The sequence below is a fragment of the Anguilla rostrata genome, chromosome 8, assembly GCF_018555375.3.
Source record: "Anguilla rostrata isolate EN2019 chromosome 8, ASM1855537v3, whole genome shotgun sequence".
Lineage (NCBI taxonomy): Eukaryota > Metazoa > Chordata > Actinopteri > Anguilliformes > Anguillidae > Anguilla > Anguilla rostrata.
In genome coordinates this window covers 1,470,355-1,497,867 of record NC_057940.1, presented here as the reverse complement: position 1 = coordinate 1,497,867, position 27,513 = coordinate 1,470,355, and the positions used below count along the sequence as shown (strand labels likewise).

At 46.4% G+C, this 27,513-nt stretch overlaps 3 protein-coding genes across 3 annotated transcripts in view; 2 read left to right on the top strand and 1 right to left on the bottom strand.

Moving 5' to 3' along the window:
• Positions 1 to 261: 261 nt before the first annotated feature.
• On the bottom strand, positions 262 to 6,975 carry LOC135260496 (transcription elongation factor A protein 1-like). Its single transcript, XM_064345750.1, has 10 exons — positions 6,757 to 6,975; positions 5,793 to 5,855; positions 5,579 to 5,684; positions 5,171 to 5,297; positions 4,401 to 4,537; positions 3,837 to 3,893; positions 3,334 to 3,488; positions 2,648 to 2,794; positions 1,554 to 1,625; positions 262 to 1,076 (listed from the first exon to the last, which is right to left on the bottom strand). The coding sequence occupies exons 1-10, from the start codon at positions 6,826 to 6,828 to the stop codon at positions 1,068 to 1,070; spliced, it is 945 nt and encodes a 314-aa protein (XP_064201820.1). The 5' UTR covers positions 6,829 to 6,975; the 3' UTR covers positions 262 to 1,067.
• A 1,737-nt stretch (positions 6,976 to 8,712) lies between these two features.
• On the top strand, positions 8,713 to 19,657 carry LOC135260495 (oxygen-regulated protein 1-like). The gene is made up of 4 exons (XM_064345749.1): positions 8,713 to 9,124; positions 10,845 to 11,478; positions 12,339 to 12,492; positions 13,301 to 19,657. Exons 1-4 carry the CDS (start codon positions 9,081 to 9,083, stop codon positions 17,854 to 17,856), a joined length of 5,388 nt encoding a protein of 1,795 aa, XP_064201819.1. The 5' UTR covers positions 8,713 to 9,080; the 3' UTR covers positions 17,857 to 19,657.
• Positions 19,658 to 21,862: 2,205 nt separating this feature from the next.
• Positions 21,863 to 27,513, top strand: part of LOC135260494 (XK-related protein 4-like) — a 27,098-nt gene continuing 21,447 nt past the window's right edge. The window contains exon 1 of the mRNA XM_064345748.1: positions 21,863 to 22,739. Within this exon, the coding sequence (XP_064201818.1) occupies positions 21,865 to 22,739 (875 nt within the window). The 5' untranslated portion in view covers positions 21,863 to 21,864. The remainder of the gene's footprint in view (positions 22,740 to 27,513) is intronic.

The window sequence follows — 27,513 nt, the reverse complement described above, 5'->3', positions numbered from 1 at the left end:
ATTTCAAACTTGGACAAAAACCCATCAGAACACCATGTTTAAAGAACTATGGAACCGATGCATCCATAAAAACAGGTGCCATATTTTTTGGGTCTGCCAAGCAAGAGAGGCAACCAAAATGAAATTTGCAGCAGACATCTCATTTGTCACCTTATCAATAAATCTGGACCAGAAGTCCCCAAACCTGGTCCTGGAGAACCACGGGATCTGCTTGTTTCTGTTCTAACCTGGCAAGGCCCAAGGAAGCAGATGACGTCACGGCACTGTGTAATCAACAGCTTTAATTCGAGTTGTGCCAAGTTATCAGGAACCAGAAGACCTCTGACATCACTTCCTGCCAGCGCACAGACATTGTGCTGCAGTCAAGCACATCCATCCCACCCTTAAACATCCGCTAGAAAGAGCCCAGGTGAGGCAGTCTGCTGCAGGGGAGCCATGGCTGATAGGGGCCATTATTGATGGAGGTGCATGAGTCCCAACCCTCTTCAGTATTTAAAACCCACTTCTGCCCTTAATTATTTAACTATGAATCACCCCCATTAGCTCTTTCATCTACCATTTGTTTCATAATTAGGAACTACAACATTAGACTGCACATGTATCCCTGGCAAGAACAGTTTACTGTGGTCTAATATAGGAGGGAATCAACATTAGTATGTACAGCTGCTTAGAAAGCTCTCTAAGGAACATTTGTGTACATTTGGGTTTTCAGAGTGTCTATTGGTCCAAATCCCAAAAAATAAAAAAACAGTTCACTTATTATTATTATTTTTTTTAATGAGATTTTTTTTTTACTAAGGAAATGACTTACATTAAAATGAACATTAAAAAACCGTCTGACTTAAACTGAAAGTGAAGCTACATTCAAAGTTGTTCGAAAAGACGCCTTACAGTGACACCACTGGCTGTCTCGGCAGTTTTTAAAAGCTATAAATGTCTGGCCTGAGGGGGGATTAAACACAGAGGATGACCTCATAGGACACGCCTCCGTTTTTAAATGCTGGTGCGTTCTTCTGTGGCTCCGTCAGGTGTGAACTTCCTGTCTATTTTACAGCGACCTCTGACCTTCAGCAGAACTGAAATAAAAAAAGAAATGGAAAAACAAAAAGGAGGTTATGCTCTGTGCAGGACATTAACACCATACTAAGGGTTCCTTCGCGAACCAGACACATTCATACTGCTCCAGCTTTCTGCTGAAATAGATGGAGCAACTTAAATTACTCAAATTGACTAATTTGGGCCATACATGCTTAAACAAGATGGAACAACATTTCAGGCACATTACTGTCTAAATATTTAGTGTTTACAATAAATATAGCGATTTAGGGATTACTCTCCAAAAACAGATACCTTTTTCTTAGTGGAATTTTCAAGACTTGATAATGAGTGAAATCAAGTTAAATAACAAGCACGAAAGGTGGCAACTGTTTGGCCTCATCAAGGACGCTTCTCACAGAATATCTGACCATGAGTTTTCAAGATGAACGTACGGTGTGTTAAAGAGCACTGTGCACTTCACAACGTGAACACATCGTGACCGAGAGGGAACTCACCTTCCACCGGTTTCCACAGTCATTGCAGAACACAAACGTGGTCATTGGTTCATCAGCGCTGCGGGTCTGGACCTGGAGAGGCCAGATCAAACCGGATTAAACCGGATGAACAGTGAATGAAGCCGTGCATGAACAAGCAAAAGCAGGGTGAGCGCTAAACTCACATCTTGCTCGTCGGAAAGAGACAGAAACTCCCCTCAGAAAGGGGAGGGCATGTTCAGAACAGGACGTGATTCAATGATGGTACACGCTGGAGACACTAGGGGGCAGTGTGTAGCAGAAGGTCCACACCAGTGTGTCTGATTGTACATGACTGACATAGCTGTTTGTATGAGTGTGTTTCTGTGTGTGTGCATGTGTGTGAGACAGACAGCAATCGTACCTGTGTGTAATGTGTTTACGGGTGTGTGTGTGTGTGTGTGTGTGTGAGACAGACAGGACTCTTACCTGTGAGTGTGTGCGTGTGTGTGTGTCACAGACAGTACTCGTACCTGTGTGTATGTGTGTGTGTGTGTGACCGACAGCACTCCTACCTGTGTGTGTGTGTGTTTGTGGTGTGTGTGACAGACAGCACTCATACCTGTGTGTGTGTGTGGTGTGTGTCAAGACAGCACTCGTACCTGTGTGTATGTGTCTGTGTGTGCTGTGTGTGACAGAAGTCTCGTACCGTGTGTATTGTGTCTGTGTGTACAGACTCGTACCTTGTGTATGTTGTGTGTGTCAGACAGCACTCGTACCTGTGTGTATGTGTGTGTGTGAGTGTGTGTGTGACAGACAGCACTCGTACCTGTGTGTGTGTGTGTGTGACAGACAGCACACGTACCTGTGTGTATGTGTGTGTGTGTGTGACAGACAGCACTCGTACCTGTGTGTATGTGTGTGTGTGTGTGTGTGTGTGTGACAGACAGCACTCGTACCTGTGTGTATGTGTGTGTGTGTGCACAGACAGCACTCGTACCTGTGTGTATGTGTGTGTGTGTGTGACCGACAGCACTCCTACCTGTGTGTGTGTGTGTGTGTGTGTGTGTGTGACAGACAGCACACGTACCTGTGTGTATGTGTGTGCGTGTGTGTGTGACAGACAGCACTCGTACCTGTGTGTATGTGCACCTCTTCTTCTTGCACTTTCCGCAGGTGAACAGGTCGGTTTGGGTGCCGCTGGTCCGGGCCATCTGGTGCTCCCTGATGGCCTCTTTGGTCAGAGTCTTCCTCATCTCCTTCAGCTCGTCACTCGCCATGTCCTGCCAAGCGTGGAGCCACACCCACTTTAAATACCTCACTACCTCACTGCGGACGGACACTCACAAAGCCACACCCACTTTAGCATCTCACTGAGGATGCTGCTGATTGGCGGTCTTATGGTCACCCAATAGGAGTGGCATTTTTTTTGGAAGCATTTCACGCAGCCTCTGATGTGTGGTTGTTTACTAGTGCATCAGGTATAATTTAAGAGAAAAATATGAAAAGAAAGGCAATGCACCAGTGGCTATGACCTGCATTTGATAATTATTGTTGCAATATATATCGCCCATCCCTAACAGATACCCAACAAGTCCCATGAGTGTAGACAGAAAGTCTGAAGACTTTAAAACTTTGAAAATACACTGAAATCCTGATGTAATCTTTTAAGAAAAAATAAATCCAACTATTCCTTTGATTGAGAGAAGTTTAAGGTCAGTTCAAGCAGAAAATAACAGTCTATCGATGACTTCACAGTCAATAGCCCTCCACACTCGTAGACTGCATACTGGCCTTTCACCCCTGCCCTTTGACCTCTCACCTCTGCGGTCATCATGGCCATCCTCTCTGGCATGATATTCCCGCACAGGACGTTCCTCCTCAGGTTGGGGTTTTTGACGTCCTTCAGGTTGGCGATTCGGCTCCTGACCCGGTTCTTATATTTCACGTCTGTGTTTTTGAACTCCTGGAAGACGCGTGCAGATTGGTCAAGGGAATAAATCTGCTCCAGTCGGGAGGATCGGATTGGTCAAGCACCCAATGACATACCACCAAAGATTGTGCAGCGTTTCACAGGGTGTCACACCTACAGCACCTCCAATCAAATGCTTGAAGGAGAATAAATCAGTGAGACAGGTCCTGTATGTCAGTAACATGTGATTACAAGCACTACATCAGTGATCTCACAATCAAAGCTCGAAGAGCCGCAGGGTCTGCTGGTTTTTGGAGCCCAAAATGAACTTCTAGGACTGAAGTGAAATGATGAGTAGAGGTGCTTCTGGATACAGCCACCCAACACCCCTTTTCAGGGTTAAATAAGGATATACTGCTCAATCTGAGCTCCCAGCTCTTCACAGTCAGCACCGATGGTGATGTAGTCATCTGAAAGAGAGAGAGAGACAATGAGAGTGAGTGAGAGTCAAAGTCAACTACTACCAGTTTGGCATATTTACCAACGCACATGCAATAAGGCCAGTCCAGTCTTAACATGGCACACCTTCATGCCATGAATGTCTGCATACCATTCCACAACACAGAACAGGTACCTCAAAACTGCAGCTCTGGGGGCCTACAGTGCCAGCAGGTTTCTGCTGCTGTTGTCAATTTAGGCACTTTGGACACAAGGTGCGTGAGCTCTTCAGCCAATCAATGACTTAAAACATGCACTGAAGTTCTGAAACCTACCAAACAACCAGCAGACACTGCACAGACACTCTGTAGAACTGCAGTTTGAGATCCCGCTGGTACAGGAAAACATTCAGGTCACCAGGGGGAAGACACTGTTCCTCAGGTCATAGGGTTGTAATGTCAATCGCCATGGTGACGGAGAGGGAGATACCATTTGCTATGATTACAGGAGGGGGGTGTGAGCACTGAGAATGGACCTACCTCCAGCCTGCAGCGCGGCGCACAGCAGCTCCCGACACTTGGTCCGGACCGAGTCTGAAGTGGGCGGAGCTTGTGGGAAGGTGGTGATCAGGGAATTGTGGGAGACGTCCAGGGGTTCACTCCTGCTTCCGGAATTACTTCAGGAACAGGAAGAGGAGGAGGAGGAAGAGGAGGAGATGAGGGTATGGTCAGACCTGGGCTGTGTCCGAATCAGTGTACTTGCCTACTATTGAGTACAGTTGTTGAGTACACTGATAAGTAGGCGAAAAGTTCTCTAAATGTCATGTACTTAAAATCCAAGGATGATATACTTATTACTGGGGTTTTGTTGAGTACGTATCAGAACCACATTTTTTAGGAGGTAAACAATTATTTTTGTCCCATACATATATATACATATACATATATGACGTGCAGCTTCGCTTTAAAAATGAGGCGCAGCTTCACGGATGTTTTCCTTCAACAAAAACAGCGACGCGTGAGCATGGTTACAAGGGCATAACATCTAAGGACACTTCCACAGTATGACTGAAAAATAGTATGGAGGGGAGGGAGAGAGGGAGGGAGGAGAGAGAGAGGGAGAGAGAGAGAGAGGAGAGGAGAGAGAGAGAGAGGGAGAGAGGAGAGAGAGGAGGGAGAGAGAGAGAGAGAGAGAGAGAGAGAGAGAGCGAGAGAGAGAGGGAGGGAGAGAGAGAGAGCGATAGAGAGAGAGAGAGAGGGAGGGAGAGAGAGAGAGAGACGGACAGGTTTTCTCCCACGGTTGCAGTTACCTCTCCTCCTGAGGATCAGGGCTGTCCTGGGAGGGCGTGGCCATGAAATGGGCGGGGCTCGAAGACGGGCGGGTGGCCTCCTCCTCTTTCTTCTCCCCCGAAGATTTGTCTCCTCCAGCAGGGCCGTCTGTCAATGAAACGGCAGTTCTCAAAAATTTGGAGAAGGCGTGACAAGGCTTCATGTACCCCATAATTGGTGCTACATGTCTTCTGAGCCTGTCTGATTGTACTCAGTCATAAGAGTTTTGCTGTGGAGAAGTGTCTTATAATTGAACAACACATACATTCAAACCTACAGACACGACAGCCTGTGACAGGATCACTGACAAATTCTCTCTGCTTTCTGTTTTACTCAATCAAGGCTGTAGGATTGATGGAAAAAGATGAACATTTTATCGTAGTTCTAACCTAAGAGCTTCTTCCACGATTTGATGAGAGCTTTCGCCAGCGTCGTGACTTCCTCATCCGTGCTCTGCTTGCGAACGGCATTCACGGACATGCCGATTCGGGTTGACTGCAAAGAAATCACGAAGTGGTTCTCTCAGTGACATCGCGGTGAAAAGCATATTTTAGTACGCCAAACGTGAAGACATTAGTGCTGTTGCCAGCTAGCGGTAATCACCTGCAGCAGCTCCAGCGTCATGGAGATATTCTTCAGTTCTTTGAGCAGATCCAACGCCCCATACTGGAAGAACGCACCGGGGTTAATTCAACACCTGTAGCTAGCTAGCTAGCTATATGGTATCGATGCACAACTATAAACAGCATTGCGCGCTAGACTAAATATATTAGCCCGCTTTCATATCTTCATTTCATTAAACAGAACCGTGGAATTAGCCCTTTTAAGTCCAATTTTAAACTGACAGTGATAGAGATGCCATGTGTGCCTGAAAGTTTTAACTTAACGTTAGCTAACTCAGCATAGGTAAACGGAACAGTTAAGGCTATCTAAAATGGCGCGGTCAGGCAACTCTGCTCTCGGTAGTCCAGAGCAAAGGGCTACTTGACGGCTTTTTGTCCTACGCAAGGAACGATGATCTAATTCTGACTTTATTCTGTTGATAGCAGTTATAGTTAGTTTTTGCAAACAAGATAGCTCCCCGATGTGACAGGTACATATCAAGCCAGGACACATTCTAGTTATAACGGCAGCATTTTCTACTCTGCTCTTGTCTAGGCTACTCTATTCTAAACCATCGTGATTTTCTGTCTTTGATTCAGAATGCAAGGTTAGGACAGAACGCCGTTATTATACCTTTGGGGCGCGCAAAGGCAAACTACCTCCCAACACAAGCTTGATATCTAGCTAACTTGCTAATTATGTACTCAGTATCAAGACTGATTCAAGAACGGATGCGATACATTGTATTAACTAGCAATCAAAGACAAGAACACTTGGTGTTTATATAAGGTAAACAAAAATGCAAATACACATGAGTGCATATTTTATTTAGCTAGGTAGCTATTGAAGTTACGACGGCTAACCGCTAACTAGCCAGGTTGACTCACTAACCCGGCAGTCAGGCGCAATTGATTAGCTAGCTAACGTTAATGCTAACGTCGAGCAAGATCTTAGGTTAACTTACCCCACTTTTCTTCTGTACCAACCTATCCATCTTCTTAGCTATCCTAATAATTTCTTCTTCTTTCTTTCCCATCTTGTTTTTAAAAAAAGAAAACGTATAAACAATCCTTAATTCAAGTTAATTCAACGACGGAAAGTCACAGCCAAAAAATAACAACACACTGCTCGCCGGCTACGCAGGCGCAGAAAAAAACAGACTAGACTAGTCAAGTCAACAAGAAGACCGCGATATCACCGATTTACCAATCGATCATGAACGAATAGAATTTAGATCTAAATAGGAAACGTGACACATTACATTGACTAAATCCCTGCCCATTTCTTATGATTCCCTTGCTGATTTATATATTTCAGTATGAAAAAACGATGTCTGCTTGTTTTAATTACATGTAGTGTAACCAATTATTTATTTTAAACACAGTAAAAACCAGCAGACATGCATTTTTCTCATAGTGAAATGCATAAATCGTGAAGGCATGTCATAAATTCAGAGCCATAAGAAGTTCAGAGCCAAGAATCCAGGTGAGGTGAGCTAACTGTATAATCAACGGCTTTAATCAATTACTTTCCGAGTAATAATGAAAACCATCCAGGAACAATCATTTACATTCGATAGTATTAATATGTTTTCATGCTTTTCGTTAATTGCACCAAATAAAAATATATAAACGTACCAATAATTAATACATAACTAATAAGAACATTTAATTAAAAAAATTATGACACATTCATCCCACCAACGGTGAGGCCAATACATATTGCTTAACCCGATAGCAACAATGATCTGATGTATTATATCTGCTGTGTTTAATATTTATTAGCATTGTGTGAAAACATGAAGGATACTTATCGTTTGACTTTTCTGCCACAGAACATACATTTTTGATAAACTTTATTAAACTTTAACGCCCCCAACCCTTTGTTCGCAGAAAACGGGGTGCACCTTTTTTTTGAAACCCAAAATAAATTTCACTGTTGCACCAAAGAGGATAATTGCTGGGCCTATTTTTCCCACTTTTTAATCAAAATAAAAGAGTGATCTCATCTCACATCAAGCACTTTGAAGCTTCACCCTGTGGTAGCAAGCAGGTGGCATGCACTCCACACACCACAAACTGTCTACCAGCAGTGTGTATGTGTGTGTGTGTGTGTTTGTGTGTATGAGTATGTGTGTATATGTGTGTGTGTTTGTGTGTATGAGTATGTATGTATATGTGTGTGTGTTTGAGTATGTATGTATATGTGTTTGTGTGTATGAGTATGTGTGTATATGTGTGTGTGTTTGAGTATGTATGATTATGTTTGTATAGGTGTGTGTGTATGTATGTGTTTGTGTGTGAGTGTGTGCGAGCGTGCATGAGTTTGTGTGTGTGTTTGTACGTTTGTGTGAGCAGGCATGAGTGTGTGTGTGTGGTTTTTATAGCAGTGGCAGTGCTGTATATACCAGTATGAGACCTGAGTCACTAAGCCAGCTTTCCACCAATCACCGTGTGCCTGGTGCTCTGGCAGGAGTCTGCGGTATAAACACAGCCACACAGCTACACAGCTACACATCTGATGGATCTGAACGTGTTTGGTTAGAACCAATAAGAGCTCTTCCCTGCTGTGAATTAAATGTCTCACTGGAGCCCCCCGCCCCCCATCCCACCCTGTCAGATAACGGTTAAACCTGGTAATCCGTGTCACCTGCAGGCTGCTTAAATCTGATTACAGCTAGAAAATTAACACAGTAGGGGCCACCTGCGGCCAAACAGACACTAGTTCATCGCACGTAGGCAAAAGAAAGGTGTGGTGAACCTTGCAAAGTTTCCCAATCACCTTACCTGGAATATTTTACCTGTCTATTGAAATTAAGCATAAAATACTTTTCATGAAAATCTAAAAAAGAATCTCATCCACAATCCTGATAATAAGCATATTCTTGCGGTCCTGTGGCTGGTCTCTTTACCCCAGCCTGAACCCTGAGTTTGTAGGTCAACCAAAGGCGTGTCTGACGTAATTCCATCAATAGTAAGCTTTTTTCCCTTAATTTTTTGCGGGAAACACCTTTATTTAAGTGCGCAGTAAATTCACGTTTCGGTCCTGGTTTACAAGTGGCCCACCGCGCGAGCAAGTCACGCAGTTGCAACACGCTCACGCGCCGGAGGCTTCACCTTCAGAGCGCGGGGTCTTGTAGTGGGGGTATATACTACTTTGTGCATACAGGCTGATTAATCGTGAGCAAAGATTACGCAAATTGGTGCTGATGCAGACGGTCCCAGAAATAACCGCGCGAGCGCGCTGAGCGGCTTTCAGTACCAGGGCAGCTGAACGTAGGCCGGGTGGATGAACGCATTTCCCCGCTTACATTCCCGAAAATGTGAATCCAGGTAAGACTCACTCATATATATACCTGCACGGACCTTGAAGCCAAGGTTTACAGTTTGTTCTTTGAAATGATTGTTATTCTCATTTTGATTGTTATGGATTCTGCCATTTTGGTTTCGTGTTTTAGACATAACAAAGTGTGCCATTGTAACCTGTCCTGTTCAGCATTGCTGAAGTTTTGAATACTGTCTGCTCGATATGAAAACGAAATCGTGACATGAAAATATTCGTGACGAAATATTTTGGACACAATTTTATTTATTTATTTCCCAGGGGACAAAAACAACAAAACAGATGAACCCATTGACACATTTTTGCTGGTGCTAATGTTGGTCCTCTTGAGTTATTAATATAAGTTGCCTATGCTCTGTTAGCCTTTTTGCTTTAGAAGAGGTAAAATACCAGAATTACATTTGAAGCAGACTAAAACTAAATAAATAATTGTACATCTTTCCGAAGATGATCAACATTACATTATCTCCAGAGAGAAACCTATACATGTAACCAGCAATTGCATTCTCTCGCTCTCTCTGTCTCTCTCTCTCTCTCTCCCTCCCTCCCCCCGCCTCTCTCTCTCTATTTCTTTCTCTCCAAGGCCTGAATTATGACAGGTTTATTGTAGAATGTCATGCTCTGCTCTGTACCACAGTTGCTTGTCTTCACTCAGGGAGGAAGCTCAGGTTTTTGCGACCGACTGGAATTAAAAAGTATAAAACGTGCAGCATAATCTAGAGAAATCATATTTCACTGCTATAATCTAGTGAAGCCTGATTTCATTTGATTACATCTTTTATTACATTCCACCTGTATTGCATTTTACACCCTTCTTCTGAACACTCAATAATGGAATTGATTAACTAAATTACCACCATTCAGCCGGCTGATTTATTATATTAAAATGATAATTAGTATTTCTCGCTCGTTAAACTGAGGTCTCTCAGGTGGTATGAGTGCACAGGGACTGTAGTACAGTATAACCTGTACCATAAACTAAACAGGAAATGCTTGTGATATAATCTCATTCAGAGGGAAACTCGCGATCGGGCTACAGCTGCTGATGGGCAGAATTTCAACATTATTTCCAGAGCATGTGTTATCTGTCATCATTGGTAAACAATATCAAAAATCCACTAAACATAAACAGGAAGTGTGACAGAGCTTGGCTTCCTGTGCTGCTGGAGGGGAATGGCTGTGGACCAGAGAGAGAGAGAGAGAATATGTTCAGCCACCAACAGTCTGCTGATGGAAATGAGCAGCTTAGGTAAATTTGGCAAAGGGACATTGACAAAATGTCTGGTACGCTGATTCCTCTGCATTGTCTCTTAACAATAAAATGAAGGTCTATAAGACAGAAACATTTGGCTTTCATCTTGAGCACTTTGCACTTTTTTTTCTAGGCACGTATAATAAATAAATGTAATATAATAAATGTTATATTTTTTCTAAAAGCCTCTCCTTCAGATTTTATATTTACCAGGCCTCCCACATGTCTCTGCTAGGCTATTTATACTGGACTGACGCACCTGTTCTCACACTCCGACACAAAGGCGCTAACCATTTCCACAGTTCCTCTTCGCTGTAAACACATGTGCAATGCAGGCACTGCGTCAGCGTTACATTCTGGCTGTTTCCAAAGAAATAATCTAATAAATAAAAATTAAATGTATATATACTATAAATTTAAATATACTATAAATTTAAATATACTTCCTCCCTTTTTAGGGGATCATTGGTAATGAGTGGCACAGCCCCCTCCCAGCGGAGTGTGACTGTGGGGAGCAGGCACACGGCGGCCTCTGGACCTCCCGTGGTCCCGGACCCCCTGGCCCCCAAGCGCGTCTGCTTCTACAAGAGCGGGGACCCCCAGTTCTCCGGCTTCAGGGCGGTCGTCAGCGGCCGCACCTTCAAGTCCTTCGACGCCCTCCTGGACGGCCTGTCCAAAAAGGTCCCGCTGCCGTTCGGGGTGCGGACCATCACCACCCCCCGCGGGACGCACGCCGTCCTGTCCCTGGACGAGCTGGAGGACGGGAAGTCCTACCTGTGCTCCGACCGGAGGAGAGTGAAGCCCATAGACCTGGAGGCCGCCCGGAGGAGGCCGCTGCCGTGGAACTCGGCCCTCCCGGCCAGCAGGGGGCGCCGAGCGTCGCAGCCTGCGGGCAGCAGGGCGATGCGGGGGAGCCCCGCGGTGGTGCCCATGCCTAAGACCCTGACCGTGTTCAGGAACGGTGACCCCAGCACCCGGCACACAGTCACACTGCAGGGGACCAGCTCCCTGACCTTCGACACCCTGCTGGGCCACGTCTCAGAGCTCCTGCAGGTCCCAGTGGTGAAGCTCTTCAGCCCCGATGGCAGGAGGGTGAGGAGTCCTTCTGCTATCGCGCTCATGGCTGTGTCTGAGTCAGCCGCCTAGATACCGCACCATCAAAGAACAGCGCTGTCTTTTAAGCATACTGCATACTGTTTAGTGCGTATTTTTAGTGCGCGATGGGCAGTATGCCAAAAATATCCTCCATACTATTTTCCTCTCATACTGTGGAAGTGTCATAAGACATTCCACCCTTGCACAGCCATGCTCACGTGTGGTTGTTGTCCAAGGAAAACGTCCGCGAAGCTGCACCTCGTTTTTAAAATGAAGCCGCGCATCATTTACATATATATGGGACGAAAATAGCTGTTTACCGCCTAAAAAATGTGCTACGGAATGTACTCAACAAAACCCTGGAAATAAGTTTATCATCCTGAGATTTGAAGAACAATTTCAGAGAAAATTTTACGATGTTTTTTTTTTGCAATTTTAGAACAACTTTCTCATCCAGAGTACTCAACAACTGTACTCGATAGTGGGCTAATTCAGACACGGCCTTGACTTCACAGCCAGTCAGGAAGCTTATTGTCCAGCCATCCTTCATCATGTCCTTCAGTCACAACCCAAATAATTACAAATAAGCTCAGAGTAACTTTAGCAGACTAAAACTGAATAGTTTCTCACCTCCTCCATTTAATGCAATTCATTCCAAATATTTTATCAGTTTGTCTTTGAAACATTTTGTGCAGTGTCCACAATATCATTTCTAGAGTAGTGTGTACAATAGCTTATAAAACAGAGCCTGCGAAATTACAATGTAAATGTGAGGCCAAGTACATACTCTGTTTTGCAAGAGTGCCTGCACAATTAGTTTATTGCATTGTAATGTGCTGTAATGTGACATATTGCAGGTTGATGGCCTTGCTGCTCTCCTGCTCTGCTCTGCGGTGGTGGCATCCTCAGGTCATGATCCCTTCAGGCCTGACAGCTACGGTCCCCACAAACCGCCGCGGACCTCTCAAAGCGCCCGCCATCTGGGGCCTGACAGGCTGCAGCCAAGGCCTCGTGAGTCTGACATTTACATCCTGTTTCCGGAGAATTCTATGAAGCTTCACACGCGAGCAGTTTATTGTAGGAGACACAGTGCTAGAAAGTCCTGAAAACACGTTTCTACATTAATTGTACAACCAAAGCCACCCATTGGTCACTGGAAACTGAATTGCATGGCTTTGTTGGCTGTATCTCAAAATTTATGTACGTTTATCTATGTATGTGTGGGTGTGCTCGTCTGTGTGTGCATGTCCGTGTGTGTTTGTGCATGTATGCAAGTGTGTGTGCACGTGTGTGTCTGTGTGTTTGTGCGCGTCTGTGTGTGTTTGTGTGAGCGTGCGTGCGAGTGTGTGTGTGTGTGTGTGTGTGTGTGTGTGTGTGTCTGTGTGCGTATGCAAGTGTGGTTAATAACTAACACTTAAATTGAAATATTACAGACCGTTTAATTAGCAGTGCTACCGCGCTGGCTGACGGGTTAAAATGTGCGGTAACCACGACGACCTCCAGCTGCGGCACATTACCCAAGCTGCTCATTAGCGCACATGACCCCTGCGGAAACAGAAATGGAGCTTAAAATGGAACCGGGCATGCTTCGGAAGGTCATAAGAAGTGAAAAATACTCCTTTGGCTGTTCACTGATTCATTGAGGACATCATAGACATCATATGTTTCTATGAACTATTTCATCGTTCCGTTTCTGTACTTCATTTAATTTTTGTTTTTCTTTTTCTGTCTTTCCTTTCTTTTTGCCTTTGAAACAATCCTACTCTCTGCTCTCCCTACTCCCCCCCGCCTCCTGGTGACACACCCTCCACTTTTGAAGGGAAGAGCGAGTTGCTGTCCAGGAAGAACTCCAGGAACTTCTCTCCTTCTTCCGAGACATTGTTGGCGAACCAGATCAGTGACTCCATGTCTGGGAGCCTTGTCAAGCCCCACAGCGGTTGCACAGTGGACACGGCTGGACTAGCCTGTGCTGGGGACACAGCTGGACTACCCTGTGCTGGGGACTGGGACGTTTCGGGAGCGGGGAGTGGTGCCCTGCTGCCCCCTGATGTGGATGATATCGAGAAGTCTTGCCGGATAAACCAGGACGGCAGCATGACGGTGGAGATGAAGGTCCGGCTGATGATAAAGGAAGAGGAGACCATACACTGGACCACCACGCTGTCCAGGTCCAGCACCACCTGCTGGCCGGGGGACGGACCTGCACCGCAGGAGCCGACAGATGAAAGGTCCCCAGACTCCAACAATCCAATAGAGGACCCTGATGTTGACAGAGGCAGGGGCGGGACTAACGTACAGCTGCCCATGCCAGTGGCTGGAGCCAGAGATCCCAGTGAAGAAGGAGAGGATAGGGACGCAGTGTTGGCTGATGCTGAGAAACCCAGGATCAGGAGGGTTCAGACCCCAGGCCCGAGGGCCCTGAGGAAGAGGCTGCCATCCGCTGAGAGCTTCCTGTCAGATTCAGAGGCTCGGGAGGACGTGGTGGGCGCCTCCCACGCTCGCACGGAGTGGACTGCAGGGAGCACCGTGGCGGAGAAGCACAGCAGCCTCACCCAGCAGCACAGCCATCGACCCACACCCAAACGCAGGAGCGCAGCGGCAGCCAATCACAGAGAGCTGCGTTCTGCTTTCCGGACCTCCCGGTCAGCAGAAGTCCTGCAGATACAGAACAATGGGAGAGAGGTCACAGAGTCGGTGCTGCACGTATACGAGCAGCAGAGCTGCTTTGACGGCTACTTTGGCAACGCGAAGATCGCAGGCGAGCATCAGTCCGTGAGCAGGGAGGTCCGCAGCCGGACGTTCTCCACAGATACGGCCCCTCGTTCCTCCGGAAACGACAACGGTCGACTACACGGGGGGCCCGGCGTCACCTCGGAACCTCCCCGCTGTGGAGAGTCTGATCGTACTCCCACGTCACCTAAACCGTCACCTGAACCTGCAGTCCCTTCGTACAGGATCCAGAACAGCCCGTCGTCCTCCACAGACAACGAAGCCCGTGTCACCATGGAGTCCCCGTCCGAGTGTTCCCTACGGGACACGGACGGCTCCGAGAGTCACGGCCTTGGTCGGGGACAGAAGAAGTCGTCGGAGAAGCTCAAAGCGAGAAAGAAGGCCTCGCCCCTGTCCCCAATTCCAGGCAGAACCTTAGCAGAGGGCCTGAAGGTGGACCTCAGAGGCGTCAGGCATGTGAAATCCGCCTCAGACGTTGCACACAGCCGAGATGGAGTAAGAGCTGAGGGGGGTGCAGAACATGAGAAAAGACAGCTTCGCAAAATAAAAGAGAAAAAGAAAGGAATGAGGGACAGTGATGACATATCCAAAAGCCACACCCTGTTGGAGAACATTAAGCACCAGAGGGAATCTGCGAAAGAGCTAAATTTAACAGAGGGGACGTCCATCACTGAGACTAAGCTCAACCTAAGCACATTTGCAAAGACAGATCTGTTAGACATCCAACCTCCTCTTTTGGTCCGAAAAATGCTGGTGAAGCAGTGGTCAATGAACGAGGAGAGAAGAGGAGCGAGAGAAACAGGGGAGCTGAGCGAGAGCGTGTCAATGCCCGTTCTGCACTCCTCTCCCTCTGCCGTCACGGAGTACGTAGGAAACTGGCTGGAGAAAATGACACCACCGGATGTCACTTCCTGCATAGATGACGCGAGTGTCACGGAGTCAGCGGAGAGGGTGCAGTTTCAGATCGGCTGCGACTCCTGCGATGAGTCCGAGGCAAAGAGCGAAATGAAGTCGGCCCCACAGGAACACTCGACCTCTGAGCGACTATCCTCCCATCCGCCCACTGAGGAAAGGTTTCAGCTGGGACCCGAGCGTGAGCTGCAAATGAGGAAAAGCACAGGCATGTCAAAGTCCGACGTCTGCATGAAAGGACCGAAAGTCAAAATGCACAAGTCGGCTGAAGCTCTCGTTCAGTCAGGAACGGAAATGCCTTTAGCCTCCGAGGTTGCCCAAGAGCCCCAAATTAGACCCTTGCTGGAGCAGCTGTGCTCATCAATTCAGTCGATAAATCAGATTTCCCAGCGCGGGCACACCCCTTGCCTTGAGACGTCCCATGGCGTGCCGGACTTCTCCTCTCTGGTGGCCTCCATATTCGGGTCATCCTCCAAAATGCTGATTGCTTTTCTATCTGTGCTGGCCTTAAAGGAAGCCATTGCAAGCCTGGGCAGAGACCTGCCACCTGCGAAGGACTGGAGTGTCTCCGAGGCCTTGCAAATGATGAAGGCCCTGCACAAACTGGCCAGCTTAGAAAACACAGATGAACTGCAGACGGGCCTCTCAGACCTGCACAGGTCGGCCTCGTCGGAGCTGCTGCAGAGCTGGAGGAGCTTCCAGGAGCTCGGCAGCCTCGCTGACAGTCAGGAGGACTTTGGGTCCTCTGAACATCCGACTCTGTCTGAGGAGAGCAGCCACCAAGAGGGATATCCGTATGGATTCCAAGAGCTGATGAAGGAACTGGACATCTCCAGCGATCTGCAGAGAGAACTTTCCGGCTTGGTCATGGGGGAGATGATGAACGATGTCGACAGGAATGAGGCACCAATGGAGAAGTCAGAAGAGGCAAGCAGTTCTTTTGAATCAGCAACTAAGGAAGCTTATCTTGTGGAATCTGTCCAAGGGATAGGTGACAGTGACTTTGCACAATCTGTGGCAGAGGATGAAGTCACCGACTCTGTACGGTCCCTTGCAGAGGAAGTCCATGACTGCACACAGTCTGACCTGGAGAAGGAAATCAATAGCTCGGAAGAGTCCATCTATGAGGAAAAGGACAATGACTCTGCAACGTCTGTCCAGGAGAGAGAAGCTGATAAACTTGAAGAATGTGTTTTAGTGGAAGAGGATGATTCACAGGCTACTCAGGGGAAGAATGTGAATGATCATGCACTGTTTCTCCGGGGAAATCACACTGATGGATCAGTCTCTGAAGAGTACGAAAGCACAGAAGATGATATCACCAGAAACTATGCTCCAAGCATCAGTGTGGATGCAGACACTGAAAAATGCAAGCGTTCAACTTTAGAAGAAGCTGGCTACTTAGAAGAGAGGGGGAGTCCCACAGGAGAGCCAGTCATCTCTGTTGGGCAGGAAAAAGAGTCCAGCTACAGGCAAATGGAGGCTTGCTTTTTACAAATGGGCACAGTATCAGAAGCATTTCAACTTTCTTCCCCTGGACAGTCAAAAGAGGGGGAGTCTGCGGTGGGTGATTTTGAAGACAGTGTGAGAATGGCTAAGCTCCAAACTGGGTCAAAGGAACGTGAAGACCCCAACTCTGCAACCATCTCTCACTCCGTGGAGATCCCGGAGGCCCTGCTGGAGTACGTGAGATCGGTCCTCATGTCCTCCTCACTGGTGTTCATCCACGACTCCAGGGGACACCTGCGGGTGGAGTCAGAGAGGCCCTGTGACAGGTCGGTGAAGGGAGTGCCCCAGTACGGGCAAAAACAACTTCCCAGCCCCAGCATGTCAGACCTCTCAGACTACAGAGAGACATCTGAGAGTGATAGGTACCTGTCACAACCATCAGTGGAGCTGACCTCGGAGAGTGAGGGGGAAGGGTCTGGAGTTCGGCCAATCACTCAGGGCTTTGTGGATAGATCAGAGGGAGGGAATGACACCAACCTGGAGGAAGTTGAGGAATATCAGGCAAGCAGCCTCAGCTCCTACCCTGATGGAAGGACAGAGGAGACGGGAGGTGCGTGTCGAGGCCAATCCCCCGAACATGCCACTCCCCGCATGGATGACGCCATAAGTGATGGGGTGCTGATCGACAAAGGCAAATGGCTCCTGAAGGAGAACCACCTAATCAGGAAGTCTCCACCGGTGCCTTCCGGAATGTACGGGAATGTCGAGACCACGTCAGCAGACACCACGCAGGATGACGTGAGCGAAGACGTCCCGTGCTGCATCCAGCCGGGGGGCCACCGCTCGCCCATGGCGGTCTTGTCCTCCTCCGAGCTGGAGGAGCTGGCCGGCCCGGCGATGCCTAAGTGCTCTTACTTCAACATGTCGCACGGCAGCGACTCCGAGCCCTTCCGGGATGAGCTGAGCGACGGCAGCGGGAGGAGTCTCAGCGGCCACAGGAGCGGGAATGGGAAGGCCACTCAGACAAAGACAGAGCCGGGGGTGTCCCCGTCCGATGAGCACCGCCAAACACGGGCTAAGAAGTGCGGCAGTCTGTCTTCCTTTGCCTCCGTGGAGTTCAAGATGGCGGACAACAAGGTGCACCCCCAGGCCCAGCCATCGGGGGGTGGGCCTGTGGAGAGCCAGCCTGGCGGAGCTTCAAACATAGCCAGCCAGACGCTCCAAGAGCAGGACTCCCTGGAGAAACTTCACCTGGTGTGTGGCCAGCACTGCCCCATACTGTAATCCTATCACTGTACCCTACTGCAATAACAACACTGTACCATACTGTAAACCCATCACTGTAACATACTGTAATCATATCACTGTACCAGTCTGTCCAATCATCCACTCTTTTACAACACAATTACATTAATCCAGTGATGTGCATACTGCAATCCAATGCCATCTGGTCATTCAGTACTCAAATCTTCAAAATTCAAGGGGAAACAACACTGCATTTCAGGTGTATGTTTTTTCTCTCCCACAAGGTAAAGATATATATATATAGGAGAATATATAAAGGTAAAACATCCAAATACTATGGATAAATGCTTTTTGATAAACACATGGTGCCTGAAAACCTATGGGCACAATAATTAATATTTTATGTATAACTCATTCTGCTCTTAGCCATTTTAAAAGTAAATGTGATGGCTAACATGGTAAAATAATTTAGCATCTAGTGCTGAAGCTTCCATTATCTGGTTCGTATACTGAATGACTTTCAGAACCAATGGTTGGTGGTTCCTGAGACTTCTACATATTCAAAATGACTCTTGAGAATTTGTGTTCAATGTGAATCGTTTGTAATAATGCTTGTACAGACTCTATTAAGCACTCATTATTATTCTGTGGTTCTGTGGTGTACAGTGTATGTGTGCTTGAATAATTCATCATATGCAACATAGGGTGAATAATGGACAGTAGTGTAGGGTGCTTGTCACAGAATCCATTACCAGACGCTTGTCTTTCTAAGCTGAATGGGGCATCCTTGTTGTAAATTTGACCAAGATAGTAAACTTGACCAAGATACTTAACTTGAAGGAAACATTAATGATTTAAAGATGCCAGCACAACATGATTTCAGATATGCTGGAGCCACTGTTCGCCGGTTAAAACTTGAACAAAGTTCAACAAAAATTTTTTTCTTCTCTTTTTTTGTTGTAATTTTGATAATATATTATATACTATTGATTAAATATTAGCCTTATGCAATGAAAACATGTTGGCATATAGTGAATTGTGCATTGTAAAATATCAAATAAAACATTTTGAAATATGGATGCACACAACAAATTTACAAAATAATACATTCTAATAGTTATATGCTTACAGATATATCGCAAAACAGCAATAACTGGTATATTAAAAATATTTTTTATATTATTAAATATACATTTATGACATTATTGATATATGTATATGTAATCAAATTCTGAAAAGATTATCAGAACAGCCTTCCATTGCCACAAAAACAGCCAGTCAAGAATGCCAATATATATGGATCTCCATATGAAAAATACATTTTTGTTACATATGAGTAAGCATGACAGGTGCGTTGTACGTGTGTTATGAATAGATCATAGAGAGCTTACGTCATATATTTAAAAATGCATGTTTATTGCACATTTATATGAGTAGGGCAGGGGCAATGTAACAATTCAGTTTACTCCTTTCCATGTATAATATTTGTGACAGATGTTTTAAACAAGCCTCTAAGCCTCTGGTTTCTGTTACCCAAAAACATACTGCTTCATGTTTGCCCATACATCTTGATATCTTCCTGAAATCAGTGTGGGTGTGGCCGATAGGTGACCAATCTGTAGTTTGGTGTGAAATGACGTAACTAACCTTTCTGTTCCTATCCAGGGGTGACATCACCCTGTGTCGCATCACTTCTAAACTGAAATGTCCACTAGATGGCAGCACCAGATAAAACATGAAACTTCCGCTACCTCAGCAAAAACAGTATTTAGGATTCTTGTTAGAATGATATTTATTTTTCCATTGCACTGAGGCAAATAAAGCTTTTTTAAAAAAATAGTTAATGTATTGCAGTGTCATTTTTGTTTAAAAAAAGTTTTGTAAAAAAAAAAATCAATGTTAGAAGTACTGAAAATGTTTCCAAAATTAAAACATGCATTGAAATTATGAATTATGAAGAATTAAAAAAAAAGTGTAAACAGCCAATCAGTGAATCTGTATGTTGCATGGTGCCATTTACACCATGCAACATACAGATTGGTTGTCAAATAGCACAAGACATAAAGTATTGTTAAAAATACATGAATAATAATACTATAAAAAGTATTCTAAATACTGAATAATATTTTTCTTACTCAGTATCTCTCAGACAGAGAGATTGTATCAATCTCTATCTCTCCTTATTCTGTCTCCCTCCTCCATTTCACTAGCTTCTGTTCTCTTTCCCTCATTTTGTCTCTCCCTGTTTCTCTCTTCCGCTTTTCTTCTCTCTCCCTCCTCTTTTCTGTCCATACAAAGGCATCACACTGACCCAAAGAGTAAACCGGGAACATGATATTAAAAAGAGGAGAGCGAATGACGAAGATGAAACAGGTTGATAGCTCTGCCCAAAGACGAGGGAACTACAGACCGCGTGCAGGGTGTACCGGTGTCCCTGGGGCCTCTCCGTAACCTGGGTTCTGCCTGTGGCGTGGTTACCATGACAACGCACCCTGCGTCTCTCACGCGGCTTTTGTGGGAGCCAATCACCCGAGCTGGAAGACGATTTACGACAGACAGTCCTGTCAGAATTAAGAAAACCTCGCAAGAGAAAACGGGTAAAACGGCGGCATATGAAAATCGAACACCGTTTGAAAAGTAAAAGCGTGAGGTTTAACTTGCTGGGCGCTGGTTCAGTCTCTGGCGATGGCATGCGTTTCAACCGCCGTACACAGGAATTCTACACAGGTCCTTAACACGATTAGAATTAAGACATTTCGGAGGCACATTGGGTGCAGATGAGCAATGTAACCGATGTTTTTCGACTCGATTAGCGCCGCTAGGAGCAGGCCCACGGATTCATTCTGGGGGGGTGGGAGGGGGGGGGGGGGGGGGGGGCGTGGGAGCACGTGCTGCACGCCTTCCCCCGTGGATGTTTACGTGCCCTGCATGTAATGTATTATTTCTCGGTAAACGTGCATTAAACCAAGACAAAAATGATAATGAAAAAAAAATTGTGCTACTGCGGGAATTGGTCAACCTGATTGGTTTAATTGTGAGTAAATATGTACGTCTCTTCGTACCGTATCGTACCGTTCCGTTTCCTGGGTACTCATGGTTACGACCGTGGTCCACAAAGAGAGGGCGTGACCAGAACACGGCATCCAATACTGACCTTAAAATCTTATGCAATGTCAGTAAACCCAGCAGGCGCACACGAGCACGTGCTGTCAAAGCACCTCATAGACGTCTGTGACGTGCGCTGTAACCCCATAATAGCACATATCCACGGTATACCAACCTCAACAAACATGAAAGCTTCGTTCGACCCGCAGTTATGTTCTCCAACTCGCCTTTTTTTCCCCCTGAGAGCTATCCATGGTGCTGATCCGTGTTCCGGCCCCGTGCTCCAAAATACACTCCACATCAATAGAAAATGAGGCATTAAATTGTGAGTTGAACGCGAATTAACCTACACTGGCCCAAATCAACCCTCGTAATATGCTTCGCTGCAGTTAATTGCTAACGCTTTGAAAGAGAGCAACACACGGCTCCCTTGTTGACGCCACCTTTACTATGCACAGTATGAATACACCACGAACTGAATGTTAAATATATATTTACCTAGTAGGTAAAACCGATTCCAGAACTTCCAAAAGCAGATCCGAGTGTACGAAGTGTAATATAATAATATATTCATGTAATTATCAATTGAAAAATGATTGAAATTGTAACTACTATTTGTGGTTTCCCATGGATAGGTGTATTATCTACATTGTATACATTCACATTTGAACATAAATTTCAAGAATGAAAATGGTCTTCGTATATAGATAGCTTCGCTGTAATTTTGGATATTTGGCAATGAATCTGTTCATTAGGCTACAATATACATCTGTTGCAAATAAAAAAAACGACCTCTCACGGATTACACCGTGTGGATTGCATTATGTGTACCCTTTCAGTATATACTGCGGTGGTTGGCGCTGAGGAAATAGTGGCAAGGGACGGAGGACGAGTTTTCAAAGCAATGATGTCATAGCTTAAATTTGAGCCATGGGAGAGCATATGGCTCCGACTCGCAGCCGAGAGGAAGTGTTGCTTTGTTGTGAACAGGCGGCGCTGCGGCCGGCGGAAGAGGAGGTCGCCCAGCCCAGTCTGTGCTCGCTGGTGCACAGAAGCGAGGAGACAGGGGAGGAAGACGGAGAGAAGGAAGGAGAAAGACGGCGTTGCTCGGGGAAAGGGAAGGCTACTATAATGGCCGCCAAGTCCGATGGGGTTATAAAAATGAAAAAGAGCGATGTGGCGTTCACTCCGCTGCAGAACTCGGACCACTCGGGTTCGGTGCAAGGGCTCAACCCAGGATCTCAGCCGGACTCGGGCACGGGAGAGGGGGACTTTGTGAATGCGGACTCGCGCTGCTGCGGCTCCTCCTCGACGTGTCTTCGTCTCGGCAGGGAGCAGCAGAAGTGGACGGTCTGGGACGCTCTCTGGATTCTTGCCGCGGTCGCGGTCTATTTAGCCGACATGGGCACGGACGTGTGGCTCTCCGTCGACTATTACCTCCGTCGCGAATACTGGTGGTTCGGCCTCACGTTGTTTTTTGTGGTGCTCGGCTCAATTTCGGTCCAAGTGTTCAGCTTTAGGTGGTTCGTTCAGGATTTCAGCACCGAGGAGAGCTCGAGCGCCGCCAGTTGCTCTCACGTGGACGGGAAGCTCCTGAGCGGCTCGGCGTCTCACGGGGACGTGGGCGCCCACCCGTCTACACCCCAGAGACAAGCGTCCACCGCCAGCAAGAGCAACGCCACGACGAACAGCACCAACACCAACAGTACCAACAGCACCGCCGCGACCCGGACTAAGAAAAGGTCGACGTCCCTGGCGTTCTGCATTTGGTTCATGCAGTCGGTAATTCACACTCTGCAGCTGGGGCAGATATGGAGGTAGGTGGCTTCACTGTGGGTACGATTAATGGGGCAAAGGTGCTAGCATTCAGCCTCGGCTGCGAGGGTACCGGAGCGTGTCGTCCTATCAGTGTTCTAATAGCCTACTGATCAGCGCTCAAATCGTTGGACATCGCGCGGAAATACAGGCTTTGAACTGGGAGGAATGTGTTTTTTTTAGGCCACTGAATTTAAGTCATGCATCTTTTAAATATTGCTTTACAATAGCTCACTTGCAAAAAAAAAAAAAGCCAAATTTGAATGATTGAATGATTCCAAGTTCTTCCCACGAATAGGCCTGTTCGCACCTACTTGGGGACGTAATGTTGTGCGTGCGTCCAATCCCGTGCCTCACATATTGCGTATGAAAATGGTTTGCTGCTTCTTTCCCCGTTGTAGCCTATATACAGTGATATGTTCAGCATCTGCGCTGTGTTGGCGTTATGGGGGCTGTAGCATATTATGTGAATTTAATATCGAATCAGATCTAAAGGAAATGGCTTGTAAAGCTCTTTATTGGTATTTGCGTGGAAAGTAAGGAGGCGCGCAGAGTTACTCACGTGCTGTGAAAGTCCCAGAGAACGAAACTGGATTAACTTTTAATCTATTTTATATATTTTACTGTTCATGTCTCAGGCGGGTGGGCTATCGCTTGATATAGGCTACGGTATAGCTTTACCTCTTCTGAATGATTCACACGGGCTACAGAGCGCGCTTGAAAGGTTTGTCTCTGTAGTGCTGAATAGATGTAGTTAATATTATAAACCTATTTACGTTTAAAACGACAGTTTAAGTGTTTGGCCAGTGAGGTTAGGTATTTATATATTTTTTTTATAAGATAACCTGAAAAGTTATCGAATTGCAATCAACAGTTTCTGTCACATACGATTTCATAAAGAGGAGGTAGCACAGTGGGTAAGGAACTGGACTTGTAACCGAAAGGTCGGAGGTTCGATTCCCGGGTAGGACACTGCCGTTGTACCCTTGAGCAAGGTACTTAACCGAAATTGCTTCAGTATATATCCAGCTATATAAATGGATACAATGTAAAATGCTATGTAAAAAAAGTTGTGTAAGTCGCTCTGGATAAGAGCGTCTGCTAAATGCCTGTAATGTAATGTAATGTTCCCATGGGCCAGTCTTTTGAAAACCGAAGTTAAATTTGAATTCCTTATCTTGGAAAAGTCCCTGAGAATTCGTTCTGCTACAGTTCTTAATTGTTTCACTGCTATCATTACTTGGCCAGGAAGTGGCACCAGTTAGTGTGTTTCATATGCAAACGTTTATTTTTTATTATTTAAACCACTAGGACCCCAGCCCTCCATCGCAGGACACGTCCCTGGCCGAGCCGTTGGATCGGCTCCGTTTAAATAATTGTTACGTCATTTGTTCGGTGGTCCAGAATAAACCAGCCCGGAGAGCAGCTGGGGGTTTGACGAAACAATGCGAGCGCGGAAAATGTCACACCAAGCCGCCGGTTAAAAATAGCTGCGTCTTAAAAATGGATAATCTGCTTGCATTTCTGCCACACTTCAAGAAACGAAGCCATTAGTCGAAAATCAAAATAACGGGAAACTATTATGACATCCAATTTTAAACGCGTTGTAATAATCAATTTAACAAGAGCACATTTCTTCTGGCCTGCACTGTAACTTTAAATAACAGTCACCAAAAAGTAGCTAAATACTATGATTGTACACTGACAGTTGTGGCATTCTCTTGGGTCTGACAGTTAGTAACAATATCTCTCTATATGTGAGGATGAATTCAGAATTGTATTTCAAAACTGTGGCACATTCATTTTTTTCGATAGAGGAGACATACAGGCTTCGCATTGTATACCACATTTTAAACCATATTCTTAACCATATCCCTTATCCATTTTGTAATGTACCCCACAAAAGACCTACAAACAGATTTGGAAACTCATTTGGAATTGTTTGCATCACATTTCCGTACAATGGCCATTTGCGCAGAGAAATGTTCGATGGTAAACTGCTTCCGGTGGAGCACACGCAGAGTGACGTACTGTGCACGATAACGTAAGTGGCTTTACATGAGCTGCATGGGGAAAAAGCGCCTGACTGCCTGGCGAACATTCCCAGACCGGCTAGTACATATTTACGCAGAATCTCTGTTGAAAGTTAACTATGCCAACCGAGAACCAGAGCGCAAATCCTTAATACATACAGAGTACATCTAATAAGCCATAAAAAATAAAGCAAAACAAAACATAAAAACACCATTACAACCTGAATTATTACACTCAGGCTTTCCCCCAGATAATCACCCGGTATCATCTAACTTGTGAAACTGAGGGTTCAACTTAATTCATTTGCCCGGAGAAGCCGGTAGCCGCCTGGAACCACGGGGAGCATTTTCAGCCGAATCCACAGCCCAGCGCCAGATATACACGCACAATTATATGGACCAGATTAATTCACAGATGCCTGTGCTTCCAGCAAAGTGTTTTCACCCAGTTTTATTTCACATAGAGCGCCAATTGTGTTGTAAAATGATGCTGTTGGTGAAGTTAAAACATTGAACTTTTCCCCTCCATCTCTTTTACTCCCTTTTATGAAAGGGCATAGAACCCCCCCTATAGTTTTATGTCATATGCCTGACATAATTGCTCTCTGGTTGAGCAACACCAGCTACTGAGAGCTGCTGGGAGGGAGAGAGACCCAGGTCACACACCCGCAGCTCTGTCAGTACCCAAATAAAATATTTGCAGTTTGAATGACGGAGAGTAGGTCTGTGCCCAGAACTCTGATCTGCACTCAGTGTGCAGCTGGTCTGGTCTGAAACTCAGGGGCTGTGGGGATCTTAGGCAATGATGGAACACATCTGAGCTCGGAGTGCGGCTGCTCTAGTCTGAAGGTCAGGGGCTGTGGGGATCTTAGGCAATGATGGAACACATCTGAGCTCGGAGTGCGGCTGCTCTAGTCTGAAGGTCAGGGGTTGTGGAGATCTTAGGCGATGCTGGAAAACTGGAAACAGGCCCACCAGATACTCAGCTCCACATTCTTAAGATTTAAAGTTGTGGCTCTCTACTTTTGACACCAAAACATAAAATTTGACACTTCTGAAATGATATTAAGGGTTGTCTTGTGACCAAGAAAGATACAGTTTTGAGTTCGAAAATGCCAGAAACTTCTGTATCTGGGGAAAATGAGGATAAAGAACAGGTGTAGGAGCGCATCATGGATGCATGTGCTTCTATTCCAGGGGTGTCCAATATTATCAGAAAAGGGCGGATGTGGATGCAGGTTTTGTTCTAGCCCAGCCATAAGACACCTGCTTTTACTTATCAAGGTCCTTGATTGAAGTTAGTTAAATTAGCTGAATTAAGTGTCGTAGTGCGGGGCTAAACCAAAACCTGCACCCACACCAGCCTTTTTCGGATAAGACTGGGCACCACTGCTCACTCCTAGAAGAGAGGTTTCCAAAAGGCTCCTCTGTGACTCCACAGAGGAAACCGATCTAGTTCAGCGGTTCTTTGCTGGGAAAAAATGTTCAAGTTTCACAGTTTACACATCTACCATAGAGGGTTTCCAGAAAGGCAAGCCAATAACCCTTTTTTTTTTTACACTCTATGGTCTGATCAGTCTGTACCAGTGTGGCAGAAATAAAAAACGGCCACAGACTCCTGTCTTGCGGGAGGCCACAGAAAACGGCCTCCTAACGGATCACTGACTGCGACGCCAGCCGGTTTCATCTGGATGGATGGAGGATGTGTGGCTTCATAACACTCCTCTCGCCCCCGCACAACCCCCCCCCCCCCCCCCCCCACGGTTACCTGGATCCAGGTGTGGGTCCCTCCGTCTGCCCACCATGACACTGCTGGGCTCTCAGTTCCCTGGAGAACATGTCTGCCCCCACCAGAACCCCCCTGTCCGGGAAACAGGCGAAGCCGCCATGCAGTCACCATGCCGACCCAAATCCGGCTCTTCCTCCTGGGTCCCCAGTTCCCGAGTTCCACTGGAACCCGGTCAAACGGGCGGTCCGCAGAAATCCACACATCAATCAGGAGCGGAAAACCCAAAAGAAATGCTGCTGCAAGACAAACAGAAACCGAAAACCTGGGAGTCCCTCTTTTCTTCCCCAGAGGCCCTCCCAGCTAACCCTGCCAGCCTGCTCTTATAAAGGCCACCACGCCCCAAACACTCACTGCATACAGGTGTGCCCCAATCACGCGTTACCCTGGCTCCGCCCACCTACTCCTGCTGCAAGCCCTCAACTCCTGACCATTGTCCTTGTCGGTGGTGTTCGCATGAATTGGGAAAATCCAGAAAAGCGGCCCAAATCGTTCTCCGGCCTAATCGCAGAAAGTGGATCTATAAATACCCAACAGAACAACTTAACGGACTGTATTTTGCAGTATAAATTTTGCTCTAACCACCGAAGAAGTGACATAACGATGCCAAATGTCTCTGCCTGGAAATGGCAGTAGGCTTCGCTGTACACGAATGAGACCTAAATGTATTTCCATTGTTGTTGCCGTTTAAACTCAGAATCGAAGTGTAATAGGCCACGGTGAGGAGAAGCACCACGGGCAGGCGATCTGTGGCCGCGTTATGAGACCGGGAGTGAATGGCAGCCCACTGTTTCCGTGCCGTCTCACCAGCCGCACAGAATCCGACGGTTAAAAGTGGAGTCTGAGGGGCGCGAGGGGCTTTCGTGTGGTCTGATGTCTGACGATCTAACTTCAGCCGATGCCCTCGCCGCCAGACAAGCGTTTTATACAGGCCTATATATGTGTTCTCCCCCAGAC